Raw genomic sequence first — 14,217 nt, 5'->3', positions numbered from 1 at the left:
TATAGGCAGTAGCAGTGTTAGGCCAGAGCTGCAGCCACTAGGGGGCGCTCTATAGGCAGTAGCAGTGTTAGGTCAGAGCTGCGACCACTAGGTGGCGCTCTATAGGCAGTAGCAGTGTTAGGCCAGAGCTGCAGCCACTAGGGGGCGCTCTATATGCAGTAGCAGTGTTAGGCCAGAGCTGCAGCCACTAGGGGGCGCTCTATAGGCAGTAGCAGTGTTAGGTCAGAGCTGCGGCCACTAGGTGGCGCTCTATAGGCAGTAGCAGTGTTAGGCCAGAGCTGCAGCCACTAGGGGGAGCTCTATAGGCAGTAGCAGTGTTAGGCTAGAGCTGCAGCCACTAGGGGGCGCTCTATATGCAGTAGCAGTGTTAGGCCAGAGCTGCAGCCACTAGGGGGCGCTCTATAGGCAGTAGCAGTGTTAGGCCAGAGCTGCAGCCACTAGGGGGCGCTCTATAGGCAGTAGCAGTGTTAGGTCAGAGCTGCGGCCACTAGGTGGCGCTCTATAGGCAGTAGCAGTGTTAGGCCAGAGCTGCAGCCACTAGGGGGCGCTCTATAGGCAGTAGCAGTGTTAGGCCAGAGCTGCAGCCACTAGGGGCGCTCTATAGGCAGTAGCAGTGTTTGGCTAGAACTGCAGCCACTAGGGAGCGCTCTATAGACAGTAGCAGTGTTAGGCGAGAGCTGCAGCCACTAGGGGGCGCTCTATAGGCAGTAGCAGTGTTAGGTCAGAGCTGCAGCCACTAGGGGATGCTCTATAGGCAGTAGCAGTGTTAGGCCAGAGCTGCAGCCACTAGGGGGCGCTCTATAGGTAGTAGCAGTGTTAGGCCAGAGCTGCAGCCACTAGGAGGCGCTCTATAGGCAGTAGCAGGGTTAGGCCTGAGCTGCAGCCACTAGGGGGCGCTCTATAGGCAGTAGCAGTGTAGGCCTGAGCTGCAGTCACTAGGGGGCGCTCTATAGGCATTGCAGTCTTAGGCTAGAGCTGCAGCCACTAGGAGGCGCTCTATAGGCGGTAGCAGTGTTATGCCAGAGCTGCAGCCACTAGGGAGTGCTCTATAGGCAGTAGCAGTGTTAGGCCAGAGCTGCAGCCACTAGGGGGCGCTCTGTAGTAGCAGTGTTAGGCCAGAGCTGCAGCCACAAGGGGGCGCTCTATAGGCAGTAGCAGTGTTAGGCCAGAGCTGCAGCCACTAGGGAGCGCTCTATAGGCATTAGTAGTGTTAGGCCAGAGCTGCAGCCACTAGGGGGCGCTCTATAGGCAGTAGCAGTGTTAGGCCAGAGCTGCAGCCACTAGAGGTGCTCTATAGGCAGTAGCAGTGTTAGGCCAGAGCTGCAGCCACTAGGGGGAGCTCTATAGGCAGTAGCAGTGTTAGGCCAGAGCTGCAGCCACTAGGGGGCGCTCTATAGGCAGTAGCAGTGTTAGGCCAGAGCTGCAGCCACTAGGGAGCGCTCTATAGGCAGTAGCAGTGTTAGGCCAGAGCTGCGGCCACTAGGGGGCGCTCTATAGGCAGTAGCAGTGTTAGGCCAGAGCTGCAGCCACTAGGGGGTGCTCTATAGGCAGTAGCAGTGTTAGGCCAGAGCTGCAGCCACTAGGGGGCGCTCTATAGGCAGTAGCAGTGTTAGGTCAGAGCTGCGGCCACTAGGTGGCGCTCTATAGGCAGTAGCAGTGTTAGGCCAGAGCTGCAGCCACTAGGGGGCGCTCTATAGGCAGTAGCAGTGTTAGGCCAGAGCTGCAGCCACTAGGGGGCGCTCTATAGGCAGTAGCAGTGTTAGGCCATAGCTGCAGCCACTAGGGGGCACTCTATAGGCATTAGCAGTGTTAGGCCAAAGCTGCAGCCACTAGGGGTGCTCTATAGGCAGTAGCAGTGTTAGGCCAGAGCTGCAGCCACTAGGGGGAGCTCTATAGGCAGTAGCAGTGTTAGGCCAGAGCTGCAGCCACTAGGGGGTGCTCTATAGGCAGTAGCAGTGTTAGGCCAGAGCTGCAGCCACTAGGGAGCGCTCTATATGCAGTAGCAGTGTTAGGCCAGAGCTGCAGCCACTAGGGGGCGCTCTATATGCAGTAGCAGTGTTAGGCCAGAGCTGCAGCCACTAGGGAGCGCTCTATATGCAGTAGCAGTGTTAGGCCAGAGCTGCAGCCACTAGGGGGCGCTCTATAGGCAGTAGCAGTGTTAGGCCAAAGCTGCAGCCACTAGGGGTGCTCTATAGGCAGTAGCAGTGTTAGGCCAGAGCTGCAGCCACTTGGGGGCGCTCTATACGCAGCAGCAGTGTTAGGCCAGAGCTGCAGCCACTAGGGGGCGCTCTATAGGCAGTAGCAGTGTTAGGCCAGAGCTGCAGCCACTAGGGGGCGCTCTATAGGCAGTAGCAGTGTTAGGCCAGAGCTGCAGCCACTAGGGGGCGCTCTATAGGCAGTAGCAGTGTTAGGCCAGAGCTGCAGCCACTAGGAGGCGCTCTATAGGCAGTAGCAGGGTTAGGCCTGAGCTGCAGCCACTAGGGGGCGCTCTATAGGCAGTAGCAGTGTTAGGCCAGAGCTGCAGCCACTAGGGGGCGCTCTATAGGTAGTAGCAGTGTTAGGCCAGAGCTGCAGCCACTAGGGGGCGCTCTATAGGCAGTAGCAGTGTTAGGCCAGAGCTGCAGCCACTAGGGGGTGCTCTATAGGCAGTAGCAGTGTTAGGCCAGAGCTGCAGCCACTAGGGGGCGCTCTATAGGCAGTAGCAGTGTTAGGCCAGAGCTGCAGCCACTAGGGGGTGCTCTATAGGCAGTAGCAGTGTTAGGCCAGAGCTGCAGCCACTAGGGGGCGCTCTATAGGCAGTAGCAGGGTTAGGCCTGAGCTGCAGCCACTGGGGGGGCGCTCTATAGGCAGTAGCAGTGTAGGCCTGAGCTGCAGTCACTAGGGGGCGCTCTATAGGCATTGCAGTCTTAGGCTAGAGCTGCAGCCACTAGGAGGCGCTCTGTAGGCGGTAGCAGTGTTATGCCAGAGCTGCAGCCACTAGGGAGCGCTCTATAGGCAGTAGCAGTGTTAGGCCAGAGCTGCAGCCACTAGGGGGCGCTCTGTAGTAGCAGTGTTAGGCCAGAGCTGCAGCCACAAGGGGGCACTCTATAGGCATTAGTAGTGTTAGGCCAGAGCTGCAGCCACCAGGGGGAGCTCTATAGACAGTAGCAGTGTTAGGCCAGAGCTGCAGCCACTAGGGGAGCTCTATAGGCAGTAGCAGTGTTAGGCCAGAGCTGCAGCCACTAGGGGGCGCTCTATAGGCAGTAGCAGTGTTAGGCCAGAGCTGCAGCCACTAGAGGTGCTCTATAGGCAGTAGCAGTGTTAGGCCAGAGCTGCAGCCACTAGGGGAAGCTCTATAGGCAGTAGCAGTGTTAGGCCAGAGCTGCAGCCACTAGGGAGCGCTCTATATGCATTAGCAGTGTTAGGCCAGAGCTGCAGCCACTAGGGGGCGCTCTATAGGCAGTAGCAGTGTTATGCCAGAGCTGCAGCCACTAGGGGGCGCTCTATAGGCAGTAGCAGTGTTAGGCCAGAGCTGCAGCCACTAGGGGGCTCTCTATAGGCAGTAGCAGTGTTAGGCCATAGCTGCAGCCACTAGGGGGCGCTTTATAGGCAGTAGCAGTGTTAGGCCAGAGCTGCAGCCACTAGGGGGCGCTCTATAGGCAGTAGCAGTGTTAGGCCATAGCTGCAGCCACTAGGGGGCGCTTTATAGGCAGTAGCAGTGTTAGGCCAGAGCTGCAGCCACTAGGGGGTGCTTTATAGGCAGTAGCAGAGTTAGGCCAGAGCTGCAGTCACTAGGGGGCGCTCTATAGGCAGTAGCAGTGTTAGGCCAGAGCTGCAGCCACTAGGGGGCGCTCTATAGGCAGTAGCAGTGTTAGGCCAGAGCTGCAGTCACTAGGGGGCGCTCTATAGGCAGTAGCAGTGTTAGGTCAGAGCTGCAGCCACTAGGGGGTGCTCTATAGGCAGTAGCAGTGTTAGGCCAGAGCTGCAGCCACTAGGGGGCGCTCTATATGCAGTACCAGTGTTAGGCCAGAGCTGCAGCCACTAGGGGGCGCTCTATAGGCAGCAGCAGTGTTAGGCCAGAGCTGCAGCCACTAGGGGGCGCTCTATAGGCAGTAGCAGTGTTAGGCCAGAGCTGCAGCCACTAGGGGGCGCTCTATAGGCAGTAGCAGTGTTAGGTCAGAGCTGCGGCCACTAGGTGGCGCTCTATAGGCAGTAGCAATGTTAGGCCAGAGCTGCAGCCACTAGGGGGCGCTCTATAGGTAGTAGCAGTGTTAGGCCAGAGCTGCAGCCACTAGGGGGCACTCTATAGGCATTAGCAGTGTTAGGCCAAAGCTGCAGCCACTAGGGGGCGCTCTATAGGCAGTAGCAGGCCAGAGCTGCAGCCACTAGGGGGCACTCTATAGGCATTAGCAGTGTTAGGCCAGAGCTGCAGCCACTAGGAGGCGCTCTATAGGCAGTAGCAGGGTTAGGCCTGAGCTCCAGCCACTAGGGGGCGCTCTATAGGCAGTAGCAGTGTTAGGCCAGAGCTGCAGCCACTAGGGGATGCTCTATAGGCAGTAGCAGTGTTAGGCCAGAGCTGCAGTCACTAGGGGGCGCTCTATAGGCAGTAGCAGTGTTAGGCCTGAGCTGCAGCCACTAGGGGGCGCTCTATAGGCAGTAGCAGTGTTAGGCCTGAGCTGCAGTCACTAGGGGGCGCTCTATAGGCATTAGCAGTCTTAGGCTAGAGCTGCAGCCACTAGGAGGCGCTCTATAGGCGGTAGCAGTGTTATGCCAGAGCTGCAGCCACTAGGGAGCGCTCTATAGGCAGTAGCAGTGTTAGGCCAGAGCTGCAGCCACTAGGGGGCGCTCTATAGGCAGTAGCAGTGTTAGGCCATAGCTGCAGCCACTAGGGGGCGCTTTATAGGCAGTAGCAGTGTTAGGCCAGAGCTGCAGCCACTAGGGGGCGCTCTATAGGCAGTAGCAGTGTTAGGCCAGAGCTGCAGCCACTAGGAGGCGCTCTATAGGCAGTAGCAGTGTAAGGCCTGAGCTGCAGCCACTAGGAGGCGCTCTATAGGCAGTAGCAGAGTTAGGCCAGAGCTGCAGTCACTAGGGGGCGCTCTATAGGCATTAGCAGTCTTAGGCTAGAGCTGCAGCCACTAGGAGGCGCTCTATAGGCGGTAGCAGTGTTATGCCAGAGCTGCAGCCACTAGGGAGCGCTCTATAGGCAGTAGCAGTGTTAGGCCAGTGCTGCAGCCACTAGGGGGCGCTCTATAGGCAGTAGCAGTGTTAGGCCATAGCTGCAGCCACTAGGGGGCGCTTTATAGGCAGTAGCAGTGTTAGGCCAGAGCTGCAGCCACTAGGGGGCGCTCTATAGGCAGTAGCAGTGTTAGGCCAGAGCTGCAGCCACTAGGAGGCGCTCTATAGGCAGTAGCAGTGTTAGGCCAGAGCTGCAGTCACTAGGGGGCGCTCTATAGGCAGTAGCAGTGTTAGGCCAGAGCTGCAGCCACTAGGGGGTGCTCTGTAGGCAGTAGCAGTGTTAGGCCAGAGCTGCAGCCACTAGGGGGCGCTCTATATGCAGTACCAGTGTTAGGCCAGAGCTGCAGCCACTAGGGGGCGCTCTATAGGCAGCAGCAGTGTTAGGCCAGAGCTGCAGCCACTAGGGGGCGCTCTATAGGCAGTAGCAGTGTTAGGCCAGAGCTGCAGCCACTAGGGGGCGCTCTATAGGCAGTAGCAGTGTTAGTTAAGAGCTGCGGCCACTAGGTGGCGCTCTATAGGCAGTAGCAATGTTAGGCCAGAGCTGCAGCCACTAGGGGGCGCTCTATAGGTAGTAGCAGTGTTAGGCCAGAGCTGCAGCCACTAGGGGGCACTCTATAGGCATTAGCAGTGTTAGGCCAAAGCTGCAGCCACTGGGGGCACTCTATAGGCATTAGCAGTGTTAGGCCAGAGCTGCAGCCACTAGGAGGCGCTCTATAGGCAGTAGCAGGGTTAGGCCTGAGCTCCAGCCACTAGGGGGCGCTCTATAGGCAGTAGCAGTGTTAGGCCAGAGCTGCAGCCACTAGGGGGCGCTCTATAGGTAGTAGCAGTGTTAGGCCAGAGCTGCAGCCACTAGGGGATGCTCTATAGCAGGGGTCTCAAACTCGCGGCCCGCGGGCCATTTGCGGCCCGCGATACAATATTTTGTGGCCCCAGGGCCCCAGAGCTTGTAGGGGCCCCCAGTGGCTACAAGAGGAAAAAAAAATTTTTCAAATCGGCCTTATAGTTTTTGAGAAAATCGATTTTAAAGTTGCAAAGGAAAAAAATACACATTTAAAAACCCGCCGACTTTAATGGTTAATAGCAAATCCACCTTAAATGCTAGAAACCCTAAATTTGCAGGATATGTTAAGGAGATCATTAGGAATAAGAGGAAAAAACAATTTTTCAAAAAGACCTTATAGTTCTTGAGAAAATCGATTTTAAAGTTTCGAAGGAAAATAGTATACTTTTAAATGCGGTAAATGTCACTTTTAGTAGCAAGCCTAACGGTAGTGTAATTTTACATGTATCAAAAGAAAGAGCAATACATTTCCTGACAGAGTTTCCAGGGGGTCCATACGCAGCCGCAGCGCTTTGGCCAGGGATCGCTATACAGCCGTAATATGGCTGTATGAAGATTCCGGGCAATTTTTCCTATTTTCCCAATTTTTTTTTTTATGTTTAGAGTGGGCGGGCAGAGGCGGCGATCCGCCGCGATTGACGTCAGGAGGGGCAGAGCTGAAGCTGAAAGCTCTGCCCCTTCCAGGAAATGCCGGCGGATTGCCCCCGGGGCGATTTCTGGGCTCTGCAGCCCTCGTTTTGCGGCGGGGACACGTGAACTCCCTTATGCGGCCCAGCCTCATCCTGACTTTGCCTCCTGCGGCCCCCGGGTAAATTGAGTTTGAGACCCCTGCTCTATAGGCAGTAGCAGTGTTAGGCCAGAGCTGCAGTCACTAGGGGGCGCTCTATAGGCAGTAGCAGTGTTAGGCCTGAGCTGCAGCCACTAGGGGGCGCTCTATAGGCAGTAGCAGTGTTAGGCCTGAGCTGCAGTCACTAGGGGGCGCTCTATAGGCATTAGCAGTCTTAGGCTAGAGCTGCAGCCACTAGGAGGCGCTCTATAGGCGGTAGCAGTGTTATGCCAGAGCTGCAGCCACTAGGGAGCGCTCTATAGGCAGTAGCAGGGTTAGGCCTGAGCTCCAGCCACTAGGGGGCGCTCTATAGGCAGTAGCAGTGTTAGGCCAGAGCTGCAGCCACTAGGGGGCGCTCTGTAGTAGCAGTGTTAGGCCAGAGCTGCAGCCACAAGGGGGCACTCTATAGGCATTAGTAGTGTTAGGCCAGAGCTGCAGCCACTAGGGGGCGCTCTATAGGCAGTAGCAGTGTTAGGCCAGAGCTGCAGCCACTAGAGGTGCTCTATAGGCAGTAGCAGTGTTAGGCCAGAGCTGCAGCCACTAGGGGGCGCTCTATAGGCAGTAGCAGTGTTAGGCCAGAGCTGCAGCCACTAGGGGTCGCTCTATAGGCAGTAGCAGTGTTAGGCCAGAGCTGCAGCCACTAGGGGGAGCTCTATAGGCAGTAGCAGTGTTAGGCCAGAGCTGCAGCCACTAGGGGGCGCTCTATAGGCAGTAGCAGTGTTAGGCCAGAGCTGCAGCCACTAGGGGGTGCTCTAGAGGCAGTAGCAGTGTTAGGCCAGAGCTGCAGCCACTAGGGGGCGCTCTATATGCAGTAGCAGTGTTAGGCCAGAGCTGCAGCCACTAGGGGGCGCTCTATAGGCAGTAGCAGTGTTAGGCCAGAGCTGCAGCCACTAGGGGGCACTCTATAGGCAGTAGCAGTGTTATGCCAGAGCTGCAGCCACTAGGGGGCGCTCTATAGGCAGTAGCAGTGTTAGGCCATAGCTGCAGCCACTAGGGGGCACTCTATAGGCAGTAGCAGTGTTAGGCTAGAGCTGCAGCCACTAGGGGGCGCTCTATAGGCAGTAGCAGTGTTATGCCAGAGCTGCAGCCACTAGGGAGTGCTCTATAGGCAGTAGCAGTGTTAGGTCAGAGCTGTAGCCACTAGGGAGCGCTTTATAGGCAGTAGCAGAGTTAGGCCAGAGCTGCAGTCACTAGGGGGCGCTTTATAGGCAGTAGCAGTGTTAGGCCAGAGCTGCAGCCACTAGGGGGCGCTCTATATGCAGTAGCAGTGTTGGGCCAGAGCTGCAGCCACTAGGGGCGCTCTATAGGCAGTAGCAGTGTTAGGCCAGAGCTGCAGCCACTAGGAGTGCTCTATAGGCAGTAGCAGTGTTAGGCCAGAGCTGCAGCCACTAGGAGGCGCTCTATAGGCAGTAGCAGTGTTAGGCCAGAGCTGCAGCCACTAGGGGGAGCTCTGTAGGCAGTAGCAGTGTTAGGCCAGAGCTGCAGCCACTAGGGGGCGCTCTATAGGCAGTAGCAGTGTTAGGCCAGAGCTGCAGCCATTAGGGGGTGCTCTATAGGCAGTAGCAGTGTTAGGCCAGAGCTGCAGCCACTAGAGGGTACTCTATAAGCAGTAGCAGTGTTAGGCCAGAGCTGCAGCCACTAGGGGGTGCTCTATAGGCAGTAGCAGTGTTAGGCCAGAGCTGCAGCCACTAGGGGGCGCTCTATAGGCAGTAGCAGTGTTAGGCCAGAGCTGCAGCCACTAGGGGATGCTCTATAGGCAGTAGCAGTGTTAGGCCAGAGCTGCAGCCACTAGGGGGCGCTCTATAGGCAGTAGCAGTGTTAGGCCAGAGCTGCAGCCACTAGGGGGCGCTCTATAGGTGGTATCAGTGTTAGGCTAGAGATGCAGCCACTAGGGGGCTCTCTATAGGCAGTAGCAGTGTTATGCCAGAGCTGCAGCCACTAGGGAGCGCTCTATAGGCAGTAGCAGTGTTAGGCCAGAGCTGCAGCCACTAGGGGGCGCGCTATAGGCAGTAGCAGTGTTAGGCCAGAGCTGCAGCCACTAGGAGGCGCTCTATAGGCAGTAGCAGTGTTAGGCCAGAGCTGCAGCTAGTAGGGGGTGCTCTATAGGCAGCAGTGTTAGGGAGTCTTGCCCAATGATTCCTACTGAATAAGTGTCGGCATACTGAACAGGCAGAGCCAAGATTCGAACCCAGGTCTCCTGCATCAGAGGCGGAGCCCTTAATCATTACACTATCCAGCCACTCATTACACTATCCATAGCCACTCATTACACTATCTATAGCCACTCATTACACTATCCAGCCACTCATTACACTATCCAGCCACTCATTGCACTATCCAGCTAGACTTGCTCATGCTTGGTCCTGGGTTCTGAGGAGGCCTTGTCACAGCTCTGAGATACAGGTCTGCCTTTTATCCACTGTGAAGGGCAGACTTGCTCATGCATGGTCCTGGGTTCTGAGGAGGCCTTGTCACAGCTCTGAGATTCAGGTTTGCCTTTTAGCCACTGTGAAGGGCAGACTTGCTCATGCTTGGTCCTGGGCTCTGAGGAACCCTTGTCACAGCTGAGATTTAGGTCTGCCTTTTATCCACTGTGAAGGGCAGACTTGCTCATGCATGGTCCTGGGCTCTGAGGAACCCTTGTCACAGCTCTGACGTTCAGGTCTGCTTTTTATCCACTGTGAAGGGCAGACTTGCTCATGCTTGGTCCTGGGCTCTGACGGCTCCTTGTTACAGCTTTAAGATTTAGGTCTGATTTTTTGGGGGGGAATTAAAACCCTTTTCTTCTGATCTCTTCCTAGGTGGGATGGATCCTTTCTGTACTCGATCAGCTCCGCTTGTTTCCTCCTCCACCTGTTGCCATCCTCCCCCTGGGAACAGGAAATGACCTCGCCAGGACTCTTAATTGGGGCGGGGTAAGTGAATTTACTGTCTTAGTGTGTCACCGTGTAGCTGAGTGCTGCTCTCTGCTGTGTGTGCGTGGGATGAAGCGCTGCCCTCTGCTGTGTGTGCGTGGGATGGAGCGCTGCCCTCTGCTGTGTGTGCGTGGGATGGAGCGCTGCCCTCTGCTGTGTGTGCGCGTGGGATGGAGCGCTGCCCTCTGCTGTGTGTGCACATGGGATAGAGAGCTGCACTCTGCTGTGTGTGCGTGGGATGGAGCGCTGCACTCTGCTGTGTGTGCGTGGGATCGAGCGCTGCATTCTGTTGTGTGTGCGTGGAATGGAGCGCTGCACTCTGCTGTGTGTGTGTGGGATGGAGCGCTGCCCTTTGCTGTGTGTGCGTGGGATGGAGCGCTGCCCTCTGCTGTGTGTGTGTGGGGTGGAGCGCTGCCCTCTGCTGTGTGTGCGTGGGATGGAGCGCTGCCCTCTGCTGTGTGTGCGTGGGATGGAGCGCTGCCCTCTGCTGTGTGTGCGCGTGGGATGGAGCGCTGCCCTCTGCTGTGTGTGCTCGTGGGATGGAGCGCTGCACTCTGCTGTGTGTGCGTGGGATGGAGCGCTGCCCTCTGCTGTGTGTGTGTGGGATGGAGCGCTGCCCTCTGCTGTGTGTGCGTGGGATGGAGCGCTGCCCTCTGCTGTGTGTGCGTGGGAATGAGCGCTGCCCTCTGCTGTGTGTGCGTGGGATGGAGCGCTGCCCTCTGCTGTGTGTGCGTGGGATGGAGCGCTGCCCTCTGCTGTGTGTGCGTGGGATGGAGCGCTGCCCTCTGCTGTGTGTGCGTGGGATGGAGCGCTGCCCTCTGCTGTGTGTGCGTGGGATGGAGCGCTGCCCTCTGCTGTGTGTGCGCGCGTGGGATGCAGCGCTGCCCTCTGCTGTGTGTGCGTGGGATGGAGCGCTGCCCTCTGCTGTGTGTGCGTAGGATAGAGCGCTGCACTCTGTTGTGTGTGCGTGGGATAGAGCGCTGCACTCTGTTGTGTGTGCGTGGGATGGAGCGCTGCCCTCTGCTGTGTGTGCGTGGGATGGAGCGCTGCCCTCTGCTGTGTGGGCGTGGGATGTAGCGCTGCACTCAGCTGTGTGTGCGTGGGATGAAGCGCTGCCCTCTGCTGTGTGTGCGTGGGATGGAGCGCTGCCCTCTGCTGTGTGTGCGTGGGATGGAGCGCTGCCCTCTGCTGTGTGTGCGTGGGATGGAGCGCTGCCCTCTGCTGTGTGTGTGCGTGGGATGGAGCGCTGCCCTCTGCTGTGTGTGCGCGTGGGATGGAGCGCTGCACTCTGCTGTGTGTGCGCGTGGGATGGAGCGCTGCCCTCTGCTGTGTGTGCGCGTGGGATGGAGCGCTGCACTCTGCTGTGTGCGCGTGGGATGGAGCGCTGCACTCTGCTGTGTGTGCGCGTGGGATGGAGCGCCGCCCTCTGCTGTGTGTGCGCGTGGGATGGAGCGCTGCACTCTGCTGTGTGTGCGTGGGATGGAGCGCTGCCCTCTGCTGTGTGTGTGCGTGGGATGGAGCGCTCCACTCTGCTGTGTGTGCGTGGGATGGAGCGCTGCACTCTGCTGTGTGTGCGTGGGATTGAGCGCTGCACTCTGTTGTGTGTGCGTGGAATGGAGCGCTGCACTCTGCTGTGTGTGCGTGGGATGGAGCGCTGCCCTCTGCTGTGTGTGCGTGGGATGGAGCGCTGCCCTCTGCTGTGTGTGCGTGGGATGGAGCGCTGCCCTCTGCTGTGTGTGTGTGTGGGATGGAGCGCTGCCCTCTGCTGTGTGTGTGTGGGATGGAGCGCTGCCCTCTGCTGTGTGTGCGCGTTGGATGGAGCGCTGCCCTGTGCTGTGTGTGCGTGGGATGGAGCGCTGCACTCTGCTGTGTGTGCACGTGGGATGGAATGCTGCCCTCTGCTGTGTGTGCGTGGGATGGAGCACTGCACTCTGCTGTGTGTGTGTGGGATGGAGCGCTGCCCTCTGCTGTGTGTGCGTAGGATGAAGCGCTGCCCTCTGCTGTGAGTGCGTGCGATGGTGCGCTGCACTCTGCTGTGTGTGCGCGTGGGATGTAGCGCTGCACTCTGCTGTGTGTGTGTGGGATGGAGCGCTGCACTCTGCTGTGTGTGTGTGGGATGGAGCGCTGCCCTCTGCTGTGTGTGCGTGGGATGGAGCGCTGCCCTCTGCTGTGTGTGCGTGGGATGGAGCGCTGACCTCTGCTGTGTGTGCGTGGGATGGAGCGCTGCCCTCTGCTGTGTGTGCGTGGGAATGAGCGCTGCCCTCTGCTGTGTGTGTGTGTGTGTGTGTGTGTGTGTGTGTGTGTGTGTGTGTGTGTGTGTGTGTGTGTGGGATGGAGCGCTGCCCTCTGCTGTGTGTGCGTGGAATGGAGCGCTGCCCTCTGCTGTGTGTGCGTGGGATGGAGCGCTGCCCTCTGCTGTGTGTGCGTGGGATGGAGCGCTGCCCTCTGCTGTGTGTGTGTGTGGGATGGAGCGCTGCCCTCTGCTGTGTGTGCGTGGAATGGAGCGCTGCCCTCTGCTGTGTGTGCGTGGGATGGAGCGCTGCCCTCTGCTGTGTGTGCATGGGATGGAGTGCTGCACTCTGCTGTGTGGGCGTGGGATGGAGCTCTGCCCTCTGCTGTGTGGGCATGGGATGGAGCGCTGCCCTCTGCTGTGTGTGCGTGGGAATGAGCGCTGCCCTCTGCTGTGTGGGCGTGGGACGGAGCACTGCCCTCTGCTGTGTGTGCGTGGGACGGAGCGCTGCCCTCTGCTGTGTGTGTGTGTGGGATGGAGCGCTGCCCTCTGCTGTGTGTGTGCGTGGGATGGAGCGCTGCCCTCTGCTGTGTGTGCGTGGGATGGAGCTCTGCCCTCTGCTGTGTGTGTGTCTGGGATGGAGCTCTGCCCTCTGCTGTGTGTGCGTGGGATGGAGCTCTGCCCTCTGCTGTGTGTGCGTGGGATGGAGCTCTGCCCTCTGCTGTGTGTGCGTGGGATGGAGCGCTGCCCTCTGCTGTGTGTGCGTGGGATGGAGCGCTGCCCTCTGCTGTGTGTGCGTGGGATGGAGCGCTGCCCTCTGCTGTGTGTGCGTGGGATGGAGTGCTGCCCTCTGCTGTGTGTGCGTGGGATGGAGCGCTGCCCTCTGCTGTGTGTGCGTGGGATGGAGCGCTGCCCTCTGCTGTGTGTGCGTGGGATGGAGCGCTGCCCTCTGCTGTGTGTGCGTGGGATGGAGCGCTGCCCTCTGCTGTGTGTGTGTGTGGGATGGAGCGCTGCCCTCTGCTGTGTGTGTGCGTGGGATGGAGCGCTGCCCTCTGCTGTGTGTGTGCGTGGGATGGAGCGCTGCCCTCTGCTGTGTGTGCGTGGGATGGAGCGCTGCCCTCTGCTGTGTGTGCGTGGGATGGAGCGCTGCCCTCTGCTGTGTGTGCGTGGGATGGAGCGCTGCCCTCTGCTGTGTGTGCGTGGGATGGAGCGCTGCCCTCTGCTGTGTGTGCGTGGGATGGAGCTCTGCCCTCTGCTGTGTGTGCGTGGGATGGAGCGCTGCCCTCTGCTGTGTGTGTGTGTGGGATGGAGCGCTGCCCTCTGCTGTGTGTGTGCGTGGGATGGAGCGCTGCCCTCTGCTGTGTGTGTGCGTGGGATGGAGCGCTGCCCTCTGCTGTGTGTGCGTGGGATGGAGCGCTGCCCTCTGCTGTGTGTGCGTGGGATGGAGCGCTGCCCTCTGCTGTGTGTGCGTGGGATGGAGCGCTGCCCTCTGCTGTGTGTGCGTGGGATGGAGCGCTGCCCTCTGCTGTGTGTGCGTGGGATGGAGCGCTGCCCTCTGCTGTGTGTGCGTGGGATGGAGCGCTGCCCTCTGCTGTGTGTGTGTGTGGGATGGAGCGCTGCCCTCTGCTGTGTGTGTGCGTGGGATGGAGCGCTGCCCTCTGCTGTGTGTGTGCGTGGGATGGAGCGCTGCCCTCTGCTGTGTGTGCGTGGGATGGAGCGCTGCCCTCTGCTGTGTGTGCGTGGGATGGAGCGCTGCCCTCTGCTGTGTGTGCGTGGGATGGAGCGCTGCCCTCTGCTGTGTGTGCGTGGGATGGAGCGCTGCCCTCTGCTGTGTGTGCGTGGGATGGAGCGCTGCCCTCTGCTGTGTGTGCGTGGGATGGAGCTCTGCCCTCTGATGTAGGAAGTTTTTCTGATGTTGAAACCAGCATAATATCATATCCTGAATAATGTATTTTAATCCCCTGTATGTCATTAATCTGCTTCTGTAATAGGAGTATAGAAAATGCTGACTATTCTGATGCTTTTTAGGGTTACACTGATGAGCCATTGTCTAAGATCCTCAGCCACGTGGAGGAGGGCACCGTGGTGCAGTTGGACAGGTGGAACCTGGAAGTGGAGCGAAACCACGAGGTCTGCGATGAAGATCGGGAAGAAGGAGCAACCGAGAAGGTGAGGACCGGTCTTACCATGA

At 58.5% G+C, this 14,217-nt stretch overlaps 1 protein-coding gene across 7 annotated transcripts in view; it reads left to right on the top strand.

The window, feature by feature from the left end:
* DGKZ (diacylglycerol kinase zeta) overlaps positions 1-14,217 on the top strand; it is a 514,388-nt gene that overhangs the window by 376,319 nt on the left and 123,852 nt on the right. For all 7 annotated transcript variants that reach the window (XM_068260321.1, XM_068260320.1, XM_068260319.1 and 4 more), the window contains 2 exons: positions 9,683-9,796; positions 14,055-14,195. In XM_068260321.1, the coding sequence (XP_068116422.1) occupies positions 9,683-9,796; positions 14,055-14,195 (255 nt within the window). The remainder of the gene's footprint in view (positions 1-9,682; positions 9,797-14,054; positions 14,196-14,217) is intronic.

The sequence above is a fragment of the Hyperolius riggenbachi genome, chromosome 11, assembly GCF_040937935.1.
Source record: "Hyperolius riggenbachi isolate aHypRig1 chromosome 11, aHypRig1.pri, whole genome shotgun sequence".
In the NCBI taxonomy this organism is placed as follows: domain Eukaryota; kingdom Metazoa; phylum Chordata; class Amphibia; order Anura; family Hyperoliidae; genus Hyperolius; species Hyperolius riggenbachi.
The sequence above is the reverse complement of the archived record's forward strand: the minus strand, read 5'-3'. Positions and strand labels throughout refer to the sequence as shown.